Source organism: Rousettus aegyptiacus, unplaced genomic scaffold (genome assembly GCF_014176215.1).
Source record: "Rousettus aegyptiacus isolate mRouAeg1 unplaced genomic scaffold, mRouAeg1.p scaffold_m13_p_9, whole genome shotgun sequence".
NCBI classification, from domain to species: Eukaryota; Metazoa; Chordata; class Mammalia; order Chiroptera; family Pteropodidae; genus Rousettus; species Rousettus aegyptiacus.
Window position 1 is genome coordinate 44,611,393 of NW_023416312.1, and position 18,958 is coordinate 44,630,350.

The 18,958-nt window shown below is 34.0% G+C and overlaps 1 protein-coding gene across 3 annotated transcripts in view; it reads right to left on the reverse strand.

Annotated features, from left to right (window-relative positions):
• HDX (highly divergent homeobox) overlaps positions 1-18,958 on the reverse strand; it is a 171,636-nt gene that overhangs the window by 102,986 nt on the left and 49,692 nt on the right. For all 3 annotated transcript variants that reach the window (XM_016162731.2, XM_016162732.2, XM_036226812.1), the window contains one exon: positions 7,968-8,021. In XM_016162731.2, the coding sequence (XP_016018217.2) occupies positions 7,968-8,021 (54 nt within the window). The remainder of the gene's footprint in view (positions 1-7,967; positions 8,022-18,958) is intronic.

Genomic DNA, 18,958 nt, shown 5'->3' on the forward strand with positions numbered 1-18,958 from the left:
CTTTGCTTTGTTCTTTTGTTTGGGACATGTTTCTTTACCTTCTCATTTTGGTGCCTACTCATGTTTGTTTCTATGTTAGATAAGGCAGCTATGTTTCTCAATCTCAGAAAACTGGTCTTATGTAGTAGATGTGCTGTGGGGCCCAGTGACACAGTCTTTCCTGGTCACCTTAGCCAGGTGTTCCAGGTATGTCCCTTGTATGAGTTGTGTGTGCCCTTCTATTGTAGTTGAGTCTTGGTTGCTGTTTTTTCATCAGTGGGAGGGATTGACTCTTGGGCTGATTGGTTGTGATGACTAGCCATAACCAGTGGAGAAGCTGTTGTGTAGGGGCTGACCCTACAGAGCAGGATTCACTTTAGCAGGGGTCTAGTGCCTGCCTTGTTTGTCTTTTAGGTGTGTTGTCTTTAGATGAGACCCCAGGTGATGCTTCGACTCAAATTGAAGCTGGCCACTGGGCGTGCAGACTGGACTTCCTGGGAGGGGTTCTGTACAAGCCAAGTTCAGCTATAGTCTATGCCCTGCCCAGAGCCACCAGGCAATAGTCACCAAGCGATTCACAGATGGATGCCACCCACTTTGGGCTTGGATGTACCTCGAGAGACAAAGGTCCAAATAGAGGCTGGCTGCAGCTAGTGCCAGACTTGGGGCTGCTCAGCAAGAGGTTTGGGGCATGCCAAGGCCATATGCTACTTGTTTAGTTTATATGAAGCTTTGAGAGATTTTAGGAAAATTTGTAGCATGAATCAAGACAGGCTGTTTGTATAGAAAAAGGCATTGGAGGTAGCTTGGGTGGGCCCACAAGTTGGAAGAGGTGGGGCCTCATGGAATCACCAGGGCAGGGCGAACAGTGTTAGCTACAATGCTGGAGACTCAGATATGGTGCATGCCTGAGTTTGCAAGACTGGTGGAGGAGGACTCAACAAAGGAACAATGAATGCCCTCTGTCAGTAATTCTGTCTGGGAGAATGCTGCCTCTCCAGCCATCACCCTGAAGCTAGACAACTCAGTTCCTCCTCGTATGTTGCTGGCACCTTTTAAACGGCTGTCCTAGGACCAGAGCTCAGAGCGAGTGAGTCCATCAGTAAGTCTTTACGCAGGCCCTTTTAAGAGGAACGTTTGCTACTTCATCTCACAGTCACGATGTCTGCTGGTTTTCACAGCCATAGGTTGTGGGGCACTTCAACAGCTGTACTAGTTCTCCTGATTCTCAATCATTATATGCAGATGTGAGACCAGGCAATTTTGTGTCTCTGCCTCTCCTACCGGTCTTGAGGTGGCCTCTTCTGTGTGTCCCTAGTTGTAGGACTTCTGTTTAGGTAGACTTCAGGTGATGCCCAATGATGGCTATTCTGTAGTTTAGTTGTAATTTTGATGTGGTTGTGAGAGGAGGCAAGCATAGAATTTACCTACTATGCCATCATGGCTGGAACATGCTCTTTTTTAAAAAAGTTATCTTTTTTTGTGTTTTTTTTTTCACTTTGTATATTCTTTGTTGCTTGGCCTTCAAGGTCACTAATCTTTTCTTTTGCAACATCCAGTATTCCATTAATCTCATCCAGTGTGTTTCTCGCCATTGTCTTTTTATCTCTAGAAGTTTTATTTATGTCTTTTTGTATCTTTCGCACTGCCACTTAACTTTTAAAACATATGAAATAGAGGTATGATAATAGTTTTAATATCCCCTTATGCTAATTCTAACATATGTGTTAGTTATGGGTCATTTCAATTTCACTGATTTTTCTCTTCATCATCAGTCATAATTTCCTGCTTCTTTGCATTCTAATAATTTTTGATGGATGACAAGCTCTGTAAATTTTACCTTATTGAGTATTATATATTTTTATAATATAATTTTTATATATATTCTTATAATAAGATTTATCTTTGTTCTGGAATTCCAATAGATTACTTGGACACTGATAGATTTTTCCTAGACTTGCTTTTAGGATTTGTTAGGCAGAGTAAGAGCAGTATTTAGTTTGCAATGAGCCTTCTGTGTATTTTACACAATGGCCAACAAATTATAAAATTCTCCAGTCTGGCTGATGGGAAAAAAGTACTATTCCTAGTCCACATAAGCACTGAGAACTCTTGGTTATAATATTTTGAGATGGTTCTTTTTCTAGACTTACTTTCTCTATACACATGGGTACTTAGTAGTCATTTGACTTTAAAAGATAACCTTCCATAGATTTCATGAGTTCTTCTTCTGTGTAGCTGTCCTGAAAAATCCAGTAATCTTATTTTCCAAGGACTCTTAGCTTCATCTTCTCAACTCAAGGAGTCCTTCCAAGCTCCATCTGAGCTTCTTTTCCATGCATCATAGTCTGGTAGCTTTCTCAAGGAAATAACATGGGCAAGGAAGCTTTAGCATCACTTTCATTCATTGCCTGTGGCAGTCTCCAAAGTGAAAACTTCATTATCCTACCACCTGTTTTTCATGCTTTCATGTAGTCCCTTCCTTCTGAGTATGGTAGGACCTGTGACTTGCTTTTAACCAACAGAAGATAGCAAAGATGATGAGATGTCACTCTTGTGTTTATGTTACATTGTAAAAGACTTTGTCTTGCTAGCAGACTCACTCTAGAGACTCTCTTTAATGGCTTGAAAAAGTGGCCATTTTTTTAAAGCCTACATGACAAGAAAGTATGGGAGGCAACTAAAACTGTAGGTAGCCTTTAGGAAGAAAGGTTGGCCTCAAGGACTGTGGGAAGACTCTTTTAGTATATAAGAGTATCCTCCAGCTGATAGCCAACAAGGGGACAAGGCCTCAGTCTAATAGCCACAAGGAAAAGAATTGTTCTAACAACCTGAGTTTAGAAGCATATTCAACCTCATTCAAGCCTCCACATGTGAATACAGTCTAGCCAACACCTTGATTGCATCCTTGTGAGACTCTGAGCAGAATCCAGATAAGCTATGCCTGGATTTCTGACCCAAATAAACTGTGAGATAATAAATACATGTTATTTTAGGCTGCTAATATTGTGACAATTGTTAAGCAGCAAAAGATAGCTAATGCAGTTGCCTGATGTCCAATGTTTTGAAAACTGTTGTTTTACATATTTAGTTCAGTTTTCTAGTAATTTCAGCTAGAAACATAAATCTAGCCTCTATTACTCTACCTGGGCCAGAGGTAGAAGTCCATGTGTCAGATTTTAAATTTTAATTTAACATTTAACATAATTAAATAAAATATGAAAATTCAGTTCTTCAGTTGCACTAACCACATTAGAATTGATCAACAGCTTAGCTATATGTGCTAGTGGCCACTGTATTGAACAGTATAGTAGTAAACACTCTAATCAATATTTGAACTGAATACATGAATAGCAGTTATCATGACTAAGCATCCACATTCCCAGGCTTCATCTCAGTAGAATATGTTTTTTTATGAAAAGTTAGCTGAGTAAGATGAAATGAAGAGTAATAGAGACAGGGGTGCCACAGTAACTCTACAGCAGTGATCTTAGAAACTGATAGGGAAAAGTCATTAATGATAGAGGAAGGAACATAGAAGCTAAAGAGAAGAGAGACTTGAAAGGGACGTATGTGTGCATGCAAGATGTTTTGAACATGCAAGTGTTATAGTTCACTATAACAACCCCTCCCAACCTCAGGAACTCTGAGTCTGTATGAGTCTTTTCTCCAAAAGCATTTCTTATCTATTCCTTATTTCTGTGAATGATACTTCCACTACCTAGGACCATAGAAAAAATTAGAAATCATCTATGATTTCAGCCACTCATTCATTCCCTCCACTGATCAAATCAGTTACTCAGTCCAGTAATTTATCACAATATTTTTTGTATTTATTACTTCCCTCTTTATCCTCATTGCTACTGCCTTAGTTCAGATCTCCATCATTTCTTGCTTGGAGTATTGTAGTAGTTTAAGAATTGTGTTCCTAGCTTCAGTTTAATTTTTTTTAGCTGTGCTGGAGATTTATCATTTTTATTGATTTTTCACAGAATCAGCTTGTTTGTTCATTAATTTTTTCCATCCTCTTCTTATTTTCAATTTCACTTATTTCCACTCTTATAATTTCCTTCCTTCTGTTTACTTTGGGTTTATTTCATTCTCATTTTTTTCTAGTTTTTTTAAATATGAACTTAGATGATCATTTTGAGTCCTTTCTTCATTTCCAGTGTAAGGATGTAGGGTTGAAAAATTCCTTCTCAGCACTATTTTAGTTATATCTCACATGTTTTCCTATGCTGTATTTTCATTTTTACTTAGTTTTATGTATTTGTATTTCCTTTGAGATTTCCTCCTTAATTCATGAATTACATAGAAGCATAGCATTTAATTATATATAGTTAGTTAATGTCCATGTTGTCTTTCACTGATTTCTAATTTGATTTCATTATGGTCAGAATACGCATTCTGTATAATTTTAATCTTTTAAAGCTATTGAAGTTTTTGTGTAGTTTTGGATAAGGTGTATCTTGGTTAATGTTCCATGGGTCCTTTAAAAATGTGTATTCTTTTTAAACAAGGTGTGGTGTTTTATACATATATGTTCTATATATTTTAATTAAATCTTGTTGGTTAATTTCATTGTTCAAATCTTCTTTGTCCATATTTATTTTGTCTATTAGTTATGTCAGTTTATGAGAAGATGGTGTTGAAGTTTCCATCTATAATTGTAGATTTGTCTGTTTCTCCCTGCTGTATCAGTTTTTGCTTCATATATTTTGAAACTCTTGCTTTGTGTGTACACTTTTGCTATTGTTTGTCTTCCTGGTAGATTGATCACTTCAGAATATGTAATGCCCTTTTAGTCTCCAGTAATTTTCTTTGTTTTCATGTTTATTTTATTTGATACTAACATGACCACTCTTGGTTTTTATGACCGTTTGCATGCTATAGTTTTCCCTATCTTTCAGCTTTCAACCTACTTATGCTACTAAATTTCAAGTTTCTTATAAATAGCATAATTTTTTTATTGACTCTGCCGATATCTACCTTTTAGTTTGTACATGTATATTTGAAATAATTATTGATATACTAGGGCTTATGCCAGTCATTTTATTATTTGTTTTGTTTCCTCTGTTTATTATTCTTGTGTTTATTTTTTCTTGCTTCATATATATTACTTGAATATTTTAGAATTCTATTTTGATTTTTTTAGTGCATCATTTTGTATATATTTTGTAGTGGTCAATCTGGCTATTATCATAGACATAATGTAACTTGTCATCATTTACTGGCATTAGTATTTTACCACTTCTAGTGAAATGTGGAAATCTTACTTCTGTTTAGATGCCATTACCTTCCCCAGTTTTAAGTATCATTGTCTTGAGTATCAGAGTGATGGTGCTAAAAATTTTGTTTCAATCATCTATGATGAGGTAGAAAATTCACGAGGGATAAGTATATTTATGCTCTTTCTGTTATTTCTTCCTTCTTGGTACCTCAAGATTCTTCCATTATTTTCTTTCTCTCTTTAGTCATACTTTTATTGTAGCTCAATTGTCAACAAATTCTTTTTTTTAATTTTTTTTTATTTGAGAATGTCTTTATTTTTCTTCATTCCTGAAGGACAGTTTTGACAAATAGAATTATTGGTTGACTGTTATATTCTTTCGACATGTGAAATATTGGCCTTCTTTCCTCCAAGAATTCAGATGAGAAACTCACCACTGTCATTTGAATCGGTGTCTTCTCATAGGTAAAGCATCATTTCTGTCTTGCTACATTAAAATTTTTTTCTTTGTTTTTAGTTTTCAGAAGTTTAATTATGATGTGTCTGGGTGTGTATGTCTTTGCATTTATTTTAATTAGAGCTCATGCAGCTTTATGAATGTGTAAGTTTGTGCTATATTTTGCCCCAAACTTGAGAAGTTCTCAGCCATTATTTCTTTGAATATTCTTTCAGTCCCATTCTATTTCTCTTCTTGTGTAACTCTAATGATACAAATATTGAATCTTTATTATTTCCCACATAATTTTGAGGTTCTGTTTATTATTTTTAGACTGCTTTCTCTACTTTGTTCCAATTGGGTCAATTCCAGTAATCTGTTCTCAAGTTTATTGATTCTATTTTTTTATCATCATTCAAATAGGGAGTCATCCAGCAAGATTTTTTAAAATTTCAGTTATTGTATTTTTAAGTTCTATAATTCTCATTTAGTTCTTTTATAACTGATTGCTCTTTTGAGATTTTCTAGCTTTTCATTTGTTTTAAGATAATTTATAGTTGCTTAGCATAGCATTTTTATAAAGGATGCTCTAAAATCCTTGTCAGATAATTCTATTACTTAATTAACCTCAGCTGATTGTCTTTTATCATTCGAGCTGTGATTTTCATGGTTCTCAGTATGATGAGTGACTTTCAGTTGTATCCTAGACATTTTGGCCATTATTTAGGAGATTTTGGTTTTATTTATTTATTTTGTTTATTTTATCAGGCAGCTACCCGGTTATGTTTAGCATACAAGTCCTGGCCTATTTTTATGGGTTGTGGTTCCAATGATATTTTATTTTCAGAACATTTTGATATTTTAATTGCTTGATATGTCTGGTACCATTTAGGTCTCCACTAATCCTTATTGCTACAATCTGAAAGGGCAGACAACTTTCTCTAGCTCAGGGGATTATTGTGGGAATATCCCCCTGGTGGTGCCACCCAACAGCCCAATGTCTCTAGGTGGAAAAATAGATTCTCCATCTTTCAGGGATGAATAGCGCACTTTCTGGGCTGGGCGGTTATTGTATCCTGATTGCTCTTGCTGGTACTAATCAAGTCATCTGGTTCTTTAATTGGGAGAAAGAATTCTCTGACTTACAGGGACAAAGAAGCTTCCTGGGTCAGACTGCATTTTGTGGCAGTATCTCTCTTGGTATTGCTGTCTGGTGTCTCCAAGTAAGGGAGGTGAGGTTCAGGCTCAGCAGGAAAGGAGATCACTTCCCCTGGTTGCTTATTGTCACTGAGATTTCCAACTGATCTCCTTGAGCCAATGTTGCTAAGCTCACTTTATGTTTGTGGGACTCCCGTCCCATCGGTGAGAGGAATTAGCCTATCTAAGTTGTCTTCTCTTGTTAGGTTGGGGGTCATGGAATGCCTGGCCTGTGTCAACTTCTGCTGTTACGTGGGGACAAAATACCCTGTAGTTCCTCTAAGTCTTGAAGTCCCTAACCAGTTGTCTTCTTTCCATCTTTCAGTATTCTCCTTTGGTGACTTCCTGTATTACTTTCACAGTTTATAGTTCTACTTTGTGGAGAAGAGAAGTGAAAAAAGTCTATATAATCCTGCCCAGTCCAATAGCTTTGGCTTCAGTTTCATTGTATTCCCAAACCTATCTAACATGTAGTAATCTGAGCTACCTTTCTCAAAATCTACTCACATCTCTTTTATGATTAAAATCTTTAAACAATTTCCCATCTACAGATGATTCACATCAAAATATCCTGAGGTACTTGTTAAAATGAAAATTTATGGGGCCTACACAGACCAACTGAATGAAATTCCTTGAGAAAACACAATTTTAATTAATATTTGTTATATTAACATTATAAAAATCATAACAGTTATAGCATAAAAACAAAATAAGATTGTTAAGATATTAGTTATCCATCATTGCTAAATACCAAAATGCATTAATAATAATGTAAATTATTTAATGTTGATTGAGATTTTTATTTCAATCATGGTTTAAATACATGATCAAATTAACTTGGGTAATTGTAGAAAGAAAAAGTATATCTTATTAATTATCTCTGAATGCTTTTTAAAACAGTAAAAACCTGCTCAAAGGTAATACGGTGTACTGATTAATGCATTTTAAGGTTACCTTTGTAGTGTATATAAATAATATGATCTCAAATATGTCCTTTGAGGTGATGCAGTCTTACAACGTTCAGTTTTGCCAAACTTACAAATATCATGGCAATTTTCTCACTGTCACTCCTACTAACAACACAGGGGAAAACCCGTTTGCTGCTTTAAGTGAAAGATTACTTACTGCTCTTTTTCTAGAACTCCCTGTAATCCAAGGCACAGTAAGGTTTCCTGAAATCTGTGAAAACAACAAATGAAATCTCAGTAAGGTATGTATTATTACTACTTGGAATGCTTATCAACACAAAAAATTTCATATAAGACTTCAAGATAGGTCTGCACTCAGATCATATACCCAATATAGACAATTCTGTTGCCTTATGGAATGCAACAGATTTAAAGGATCTTCTTTTGTGGGAAAATTTTAGAAGTGGTGTAACGTTCCCCTGGAAATTAAAGAAATTTTCTAGAGCATTGTAGAGGTCTAGAAGTATGGTTTGGAAATTTATGGACAATAAAATTCTCATAATAAAAATGCAGTTCTCTGTAGAATAAGTGAGTTACAATAATAAATTATTAACTATAGTCATCATACTGTATATTAGCTCTCTAGACTTATTCATCTTACATAACTACATGTTTAGTTTTAAATAGAAACTACTAAGGCAAATAGCCAGCAACATTTTATTATATCAGCATTGCCACACATGGAGATAGATGATACTCCAACTGGATTCTGAGGAATGTTTACAGAGACTAAGGTGGTCCTGAGAGCTATGGCTCAGGTTAGCCTGGACTTAACCATACTTTCTACTGGGACACACAAGGATTTGGGAGTAATTCTCCACTTACCCTCTACTTCCCTCCAAACATGTATCTCTGAGAAACTGACAAGCCAAATCAGCCTTGTTAAGTGGTAGTATTGGGAATGTGGTATCCAGCAATCAATTATTTATTGGATTTGATAAATCATATTCAGTAAAGACCCATGAATTACTACTATGCCTACATAGGGTGATGATCAATCAATAGTCAATGTAAATAGTAAAGTAATATCATCAATTATTTGAATAGAGTAAATTATTACTATCCCTGGCCACTAGGCTTATCATTTTGCTTTGAGTTCAGAATATACGAATATGCTAAGGATAGGCTAAAAAAGATATAAAACCCAAATAAGACTTTTTAAGAAAAAAATTTTAAAAACTTTTACTCAAATTACAGTAAAATGTCAATTAACTATAATACCTGAAGATCATGAGATGATTTGAATAATTTAATTTTTAAAATGTTGAACTAAGATTAATAACAAAATTTCTACAAGAAAAATTCTTAAAAATGTATACTTTCTTGTCCTTCCACTAACAATTGATATATGATATAATGTTTGTAAAGTAGATTGATTGCTTGCCTCATTGGACGAAGTAAATCTGCTAAAATAATCGCATATTATACTCTTAAAAAAATAGAGCTATCCAACCATTTTGGATTATCCGTGCACATATTCCCATCTAGTACAATAATTTATAACTGGATATATAAAGTTACTAGAGAAAATATGTTAATCCAAATGAATAGCAAAAAAAAAAAAAATAGAAATTACTGAGAACCTACATATGAAATAATAGAAATGATAGATATAATAAATATAGCTAATTTAATTTCTTTAAACTTGTATGTTATATGTTTTAGGAATATAAAATGCTGCTATGTTGATGAAGAACAAATTAGAGAAGATCGACCAGCCTGGAGAGAGTATGGAAGATTTGCCTCTTTTGAGCCTCTCTGTCTGGCTATACTTGAATTATATCTTTTTATAACAAACCTGCAACCTAAAGTTGCCAACAGGAGTTTGGAGAAACATGGCAGAGTGAGAGACGTCCTTAGATCTCTATCCTTGAAACAACAATAAGCAGAACACCTAAAACTCAAGAACAATAACAAAAAAACACTCAAACTGCACACCAGCATGTCTGAATGTAGGATCTGAGTATAAAAGCTACCACAGGTTAGAGCTCCAAGTGTTGGGCAGTGGCCTGAGAGAAATAAAGAAGCTGTCTCTTGCAGCCGCCAGAGCTCCAAGTAGGAGAAGGGGAAAAAGAGAAGATGTGGGGAGTTCCCTGAACAGCCATGTCTGGGACTACTGTAAGCTCCACCCAGCCAGCAGCAGAGCCCAGTCATCAGAGCAGAAAGTGGAGAAGCAGAGATTGAAGAGAAACAACAGTTGATTTTTGCCAGCCGTGGTTGCAAAACTGAGGCTGAAACACAGCCCACAACCCCCAAGCCAGAGGACCTCTCCCCCCATATCCTCCGAGACCAAACACTACGAAGCCCAGGGGAATCTGAGCAAATACTACCGAAACTGTCACTAACAGTAACAGGGACTGAGGCTGATAGTAATGAGCATGATTAAACATCTATAAGAAAAAAAAAAGGCATTATCAGGGCTTTATATAAAGCAGAGATCCAAGGGGCTTAGCTGCCACCTACTGGAAACCAAAAGAAAAACACTTTCTTTGCAACAGGTTAAAGACAGATCTTTATATAATAAATCCTTTTTCTGGCAAAAAGCAAAATATACTTCCATTAATGCCAAGGCAGAGAAATAGTCCATTAAACACCATGAACAACTGAGGTGACAAGGAATCTTAGAAAGAAAGAGAGAAATCTCCAGAAAAGAAGTTTATGGACATAGAAATATGCAATTTAAATGACAGAGAATTCAGGATGGTACTTCTAAGGAAAAAAAAAGAAAAAAACTCAGCGAGTTCTCAAATGAGTAATATCAACAATTTCAGGAATTGAAAACAGAAAAAAAACAAGATGAGCAGAATGAGTTCTTTAGCAAGGAGTTGGAAACCCTCAAAAAGAACTGAATAGATCTTCTGGAGATACACACACACACACACACACACGCACACTGCAAGAGGTGAAAAATGAAACAGCAAGCTTGGGAAACAGAGTAGAACAAATGGAGGAAAGAATCGGTGATATCAAAGACAGAAATTTAGAACTAAATCAGAAGGAAGAAGAAAGAAACGAAGAATGAAAAATAATAAAAGAGAAATATAAGAATTAGCTGATACCATCAGGAGAGAAAACAAGAATGGAAATTATCGAAGGTGAGGAAAAGAAGCAGGGACTAGAAATCATTTTTAGAAAAATAGTTGACAAGCATTTCCCAAATCAAAGGGGTGAGCTGGAGCTCGGAATTCAAGAACTCAACAGAACACCCAATTCCCTCAACCTAAAAAAAAAAACCTTCACCAAAACACATTGTATTAAACTATAAAAAAAAATCAACAACAAAAAAGAGAGTTCTCAGGGCAACCAGGGAGAAGAAGATGGAAACCTATAAAAGAAAACCCATTAGATTATTATCAGACTTCTCAACACAAACGCCATTAAGGAGTGGAATAAAATATTCAAACTATACAGTGAAAGGAGCCAGCCTAGAATAATGTATGCAGCTAAAATCCCCTTTAGATATGAAGTAGAAATAAAGGCCTATCCAGATATACACAAATTTGAGGGAATACAGGAAATACTGAAAGGGGACAGCTCACCTAAAACAAAATGACAAAAAAAAACATAATTAGGAGTAAGGAGACTATCAGGCAAATAGAAGCAGAGGAATGTAAACTTTTACAAAGAACAGAGCATTATAGGATTAAACAATGAGAATATATATATATATATATATATATATATATATATATATATTTGTATATATCCTTTACATATTGTTAATGGTAACCACACATCAAAGATTCAGATTCATAACTGAAGTATGTAACATGAAACAAGAAGAACAAAAGAGAAAACCCACAGATGCCAACCAAAGATAAAGAAAACAAAAACAAAAGGACAAGGAAGCAATGGAAACACCGAGCTATCAGAAATAAAAGATAAAATAGCTATAGTGAAACCTCATTCATATTTCAATAATCACTCTAAATGTAAATGGATAAAACACACCAATAAAAGGGCACAAAGTTGCAGATTGGATCAAAAAATAAAACCCAAACATATGCTGTTTCCAGGAAACACCTCTCAGCTCTAAAGACAATTATAGACTTAAAGTGAAAGGCTGGAAAATAATATTTCAAAAAAAGGCACTCAGATAAAAGCAGGAGTAGTGGTACTAATATAAAATTAAATAGACTTCAAAAAAAGGTAAAAAAAAGATATTAAGGAATACTTCATATTGACAAATGGAAATATACACCAAGAAGATATAACACTTCTTAATATTTTTGCTTCCAATCAAGGAGCCCAGACATACGTAAAGCAATTACTAATAGAGCTAAAGGGTGAAACAGATCAAAATGCTATCGCCAGAGGTGATCTAAATATCCCACTGTTGGATATGGACGGATCATCCAAACAGAAAATCAATAAGGAAATAACATCGTTAAATGACACATTAGACCAAGTAGACATGATTGATATTACAGGGCCTTCCATCCCAAAACAGCTCCATATACATTCTTCTCTAGTGCACATGGGACATTCTCAAGGACTGACCACATACTAGGACATGGAATAGCCTCAACAAATATGAGGGTTGATATCATACTAACCATATTCTGTGATCATAATGCTTTGCAACTAGAGATCAACTGCAAAATGAAAGCAAGAAGAACTACGAATACATGGAGGTTAAACAACGTGCTACTGGAGAATAACTGGGTCAGAGAAGAAATAAAAAGAAAGATCAAGTGATACATAGAAGAAACGATAATGATAGTACAACATGTCAAAACTTTTGAGGCAGGGTAAAAGTGCTTATAAGAGAAAAGTTCAAATCATTAAAGACCTCTCACCAAAACCAATTATGAGTCCAAATAAAAAACTTAATGCTTCATCATAAAAAAAGAAAAAAAAGGAAGAACAAATGAAGCCTAAAGAGAGCAGAAGGACAGAAATCATCAAAATTGGAGCAGAAATAAATGAAATTGAAATAAAAAACATCAATAGAAAAAATAAATATAAAAAAGAGAAGGTTAATAAAATTGGCAAACCCCTGGCTAGACTCACTAAAGACAAAGAGAAAGGACAAGAGAAAGGCAGTATGGAAATTAAAACAATTATCAAAAACCTACCAAAAAGTAATAGCCCAGGACCAGATGGCTTCACCAGTGAATTCTACCAATCATGCAAAGAAGTTTTAGTAGCTATTCTCCTCAAACTCTTCCAAAGAATTGATCAGCTGGCAATATTTCCCAACTCATTTTACAAGGCCATTATTACCCTGATACTAAAACGTAGTATAGGTAACATACAAAAAAGAAAACTACAGACTGATATCTCTCATGAACACAGATGCTAAAATCCTAAATAAGATACTACTGAATGGAATACAGCAAAATATTAAAAAGATTATACACCACGATCAAGTGGGCCTCATCCCAGGGACACAGGGATGGTTCAACATACACAAATCAAGTAATGTAATATGCCACATAAACAAATTAAAAAATAAGAATCATGTGATCATATCAATAGATGAAGAAAAAGCCTTCAATAGGATACAGCATCCATTTATGTTCAAAACGCTTAACAAAATTAGTATAGAAGGAAAGTACCTTAACATAATAAAGGCCATTTGTGACAAACCCTCAGCCAGCATCATACTTAATGGTGAAAAAGTAAAAATCTTCCCTCTAAGATCAAGAACAAGGCAAGGTTGTCCACTATCAACACTGTTATTCAGTATATTATTGGAAGTCATAGCGAGTGCAATCAGGAAAGAGAGAGATATAAAAGGCATTTGAAAATGCCCTGAAGAAGTCAAAATGTCACTATTTGTGGATGACATTATTCTCTATATAGAAAACCATAAAGACTCCACAAGAACACTGCTAGAAAGAATAAGTAAATAAAGTGTCTGGATATAAAATTAATGTTCAAAAAATCCATAGCATTCCTATACTCTAATAATAAAGCGCGTGTGTGTATGTGTGTGTAGGGGGGGGGTTATGGGTCTAGTAAAGCTTCTATGTGAAATATATTTTGCGTGAGCAAGGAAAATTAAGTATATTATTAATTAGCATGCCATTAAATGAAATTTGATTAATTGAAACAATAACTTTATGTAGGCCATGAATGCCAAGGTACATTTATATCTAATTCTGTAAAAAGTGGGGAGCCATTGCAGATTTTTAAGTAAATGAGTTCTATGTTCAGAACTATATTTAAATACATTAAGATGATTAATTTGACTAAATACGTATAATGAATTAAATAAGTATAGAAACTTTTATAATAGTTTAGTCAAGAGGTAACCCAGGCTTGGAATTAGGTTAGGGTAGGTAATAACCATGTTTTTTTCAGCAAAGTTCAGCAGCAAGAGATTCATAAATCAATGTTTCAGCTTTTCATCATTTGTTATGGTATTAGTTGAGCATTCAAATCTATAAATCATTCTGTTTTAATAAGCATCTAGTGCTTCCTAGATGTTTTTCAATTATAAAGTATAAAGCATAGAAGACACTGCTGGATATGAAGGTAGGCAATCAATAAATATAGGCTGACTGAATTAACTTGGGTCTTTATTATTTACCAGCTTCACTTGCTGAAATTTAACAAAAGGAAAGAGTGCAAATATACAAGAGACCATTACATGGAGTAGACAGTGGAAGCCCAGGAAAAGTTGGTTTAGGTTGAAAACAATGTGGTCTGGAGCAAAGAAGAAAAAATGTAGTGGCTTATTTAGAAAAATTCCTTTCTCTTCTCTCTACAAAGTCCAGAAAAAACTCTCAGAAATTAAATAAGCCTTACAAACAGAAATTTCAACATTACAACTTTGGCCAAACAACTAACAATTTTTTTAAGCATGTGAATTTTTTTTTCCTATTAAGTGATATGAAGCTAGTGTTTAGAAAAGTTTACTAGCAGACAGTTCCTGCAGTTGACAACCAAAATGCTATTTGGGATTTTTTTCTGCATAATTTTAGTAATTAAAATTTCACAAACCATTAGAGATTAAGATCAGGATAATTGGAATTCCATGATGTTGCAATGAAATTATAAAACGTACTCAGACATAACATAAAAACTTGATTTCACCGTACTGATTCTAGAGATGGTATTTATTAAATACATGGAAAGATATAAGTAAAATGATATACACTAATATATGGAATGATTATGTTCTGATTATGCCTTGGGGAGTATACAATTACAAATCTAGATCTCCTGAAATTATACTTTCTAACATATTTTAAAATGTTACCTTACTTCTACTCATGTAAAAAAAGACATTTGAGGAAATATAAAAATTATTTGTTAACTTTAGAAAATAAATTGTAAAACATTACCTTTAATTTCTAAATTATACTTTTACAACTGAAATGAAATGTTTCCTTACATGTGTATTCAGAGATCAGTTCCCTAAACAACAGCAAAAGATTTATTGCTGTTATCAAGATACAATTCTTGCTGGGCCGAACTAGTGTTCTTAACACAAATTATGGTCCCATGTCTTTCTTTGCACATTGCTCTTTATTTAACCAAAAGATAGGCATTTAAAAGATATCAAACACCCTAGCTATTTGTTGCATTAACATTATATAGACTGATACATTCATTCTATAATTAAACAAAACAAACAACGAACAGCAGAGAGATGCTAACAAGGTCAAGGACTAAGCAGATCCAGAGTCTCATCACTCCATGAAAACCAATAAATTAACAACTAAAAACAGACAAGAATAACATTATGGTAACTCTAGAAATCAGTCAAAGATCCACACCAAGCAAAAGCTTAAATAAAAGAAAGTCACATTTGAAAAGGAATGAAATTTCATGGCGTTTTTATATGAACTTGTAACACTCCCTCCCTGGTGCAGCATAATATGGTTTAGGGAAAGAGTTTGCCTGGTCACCAGTCCCCTTATGTGAACCAGAAAGAACACAATAGACTTAATTTACAATTTCTAACTGGCTTTGGGCTGCCTGAGAGATATGTCACTTTAGCTCCTAACTCAGAGCTCGAATAGCCAAAAGACACATGGCTCAGAGATCTCAGGCTAGGGCAAGCAACTGGCAAGACTTAAGAAAATTGCAAGGCTACAGACCAACATACACCCAAGAAAGAGATTATGAATTGATAAATATAAGAGATGAGCCAAGGGCTCTAGAAGCAGTAGTGAGACTCTTTGAAAAAATAAGATATTTAATAGTTGTGCATACAAGGAAATCAGTAAAGAACATGTACATAGAACCAGGTGAGACACATGCCCAGAAAAGGTCTGCAAAGACCTTAAGCCTTTACACCAGGCTAGTTAGTGAACGTCTTCAATTGTACAGACCAAGATTGCAAACACTGGAAAAGATGCTATTTTTTTTCAAATGCCTAATTTAAAAAAAAGTCACGCTATGCATAAAAAACAAGAAAACAACGTCCATTTAAAGGAACAAAAATAAATCTCCATATAATGCCCCAAAGAAACACAGACATCAAACTTACTCAACAAGTATTTTAAAACCAGTATCTTAAATATATTCAAAAAGCTAAAGGAAAAGATAGACAAAAAAACTAAAGGAAATCAGGGAGATATGTATAAACAAAAGGAGAATATCAACAAATGAATAGAAAATATAAAAAAGCTAAACAGAAAATTTGGACCTGAAAAATATGGTAAATGAAAATATTACTACAAAAGTCAACAGAAGACCGGAAGAGGTAGAAGAAAGAATCCATGAACTTAAAGATAAGTTATTCGATAGTATCATGTTTGAGAAACAAAAAGAAAAAAATTATTTTAAAAAGTGAGCAGCACTAAAGAGACTTTTGGAGCATCAATGAGCAGATGAACACGACCATTATAGAAGTCCCAGAAGGAAAAGAGAAGGAAAAAGCGGAAGAAAGATGATTTAAAGAAATAATAGCTGAAAACTTCAGAAATTTGTGAAAAGTCATTGATATAGAAATCCAAGAAGATTTAAAACTCCAAGTAGCATAAATAGAAACAAATCCACATGGAGACACATAATCAAACTGTTAAAAGACAAAGACAAGGATTGAATCTTGAAAGCAGCAAAAGTGACTCATCATATACAGGAAGTCTCAAAAATAATCTCAATAAGATTATTAGAGTTGTTCTTAACCAAAAGCTAGCAGGTGAGAAAGGAGTTGGATGCCTTGCTGGAAAAAAAAAGTCAACTGACTTCAGCAAAACTGTGTTTTTAAAGTGAAGGAGAAATTAGACATTTCCATATAAACATAAGTTGAGTGAATTTATTATCACTAGGTCTGCCCCTGTAAGAAATGCTGAAGGGAGTCTTTCAAGTTGAAACAAAAAAACACTAGACATTAAATCAAAGTCATATGAAATCCTAAATTTCCAGTAAATATAAATATATGGACAAATATTAAAACCAGTATTATTGTAATGTAAGTTTTGGCTTGTCGCTGTACTCAATTTTCTAAAGGAATTTGAAAACAAAGACACACAATTAATTATAAATTTATGTAAATGGGTATACAATATATAAAGATGTAATTTATAATATCAGTAAAATAAAATGGGTAGCCAGAGCTCTAAAGGAATAAAGTTTCTGTATGCAATTGAAGTTAAGTGAGTATCAATTTAAAAAAGATTGGTATATAAAAACAGCAAATGAACAGGATAAACAAATAGAGACTCATGGACATGGACAATAGACTAGTGGTTACCAGAGGGGAAGAAGGGAGAGGAGAGAGGAAAGAGGTAGTTGGAGTAAAAGGGGTCAAACATGCGGCGACAGAAATAAATCTAACTATGTAACTGTGGGTGAAAATGCAATGACATACACACACACACACACGCGCGCCCCTTACTGTTGAACACATGATGATACACACACACACACACACACACACATTTATATATATATTCATGTGCCTTACTGTTGAATTGTACATCTGAAACATCTTTAGCTTTCATTAACCAATGTCACCATAATAAAAAATTAAGATAAATAAATAAACACATATAGCTAAATTTAAGTACATATACATGTAATAAAACATGAGTAGAAGTCAAAAAAAAGAAACATGTATAGACAAGGATGGGATGGGGACAAGATTGCTGAGTTTAACATTTTTATATAATAATTTTGACTCCTGAACCATGTAAATGTTTCACATATTCAAAACTAAGGAAAAAAACAAAAAAGCAAAACCTAAAATCAAACATAAACAGAAATAAAAGAAACTATCAAATGTAAAACAAACAAAACAAAACAAAACAGATTGGTATAACTTTAAGACATTACAGATAATCCCCATGGTAACCACAAAAAATCTATACAATATGTACAAAAGATGAGAATGAAATTAAAATGGGTCACTACAAAAAATACAACAGAAAAGAAGTTAGTACTGCTGGAAATGAGGGATAAAAACATAGGGCGTACAGAAAATAACTAATATAATGGCAATAGTCTTTTAAGATCAGTAATTATTTTAAACTTAATTTGATTGTATTTTCCAATTATAAGACAGATCGAAATAATGGATCAAAAAAACAGGATTAAATTATATTGTGTAAATAACAGACTTACTTTAGATTGAAGGACCCTTACCTTACACCGTATACAAAATTACCTCGAATGGAACAAAAGTCTAAACATAAAGGTTAAAACTATAAAATTATTAAAAGAAGACAGGAGAATAGCTTCATGACATTGGATATGGCAATTATTTCTTAAATATAATATCAAAAGTATAAGCAACAAAAGAAATAATAGATAATTTAAAATACATCAAAATTAAAAATATGATAAGAAACAGTAGATTAAAGCAGACGATCGAATTAGTGATTTAGAAAATCATTCAATTAGAACAGCAGCAAGAAAAAAGATTCTAAAAATATAGTTTAAGGGATTTCTGGGACAACATCAAGTGTACCAATATTCGCATCATAGGGGTACCAGAAGGAGAAGAGAGAGAGCAAGAAATTAAAAACCTATTTGAAAAAATAAAGTAGGAAAACATTCCTAACCTGGCAAGGAGTTAGACATACAAGCTCAGGAAGTGCAGAGTCCCAATCAAGATGAATCCAAACAGGCCCACACTTAGATACATCATCATTAAAATAGCAAAGGTTAAAGACAAAGACAGAATCTTACAAATGGCAAGAGAAAAGCAATTAGTCACCTATAAGGGAGTTCCCATAACACTCTCAG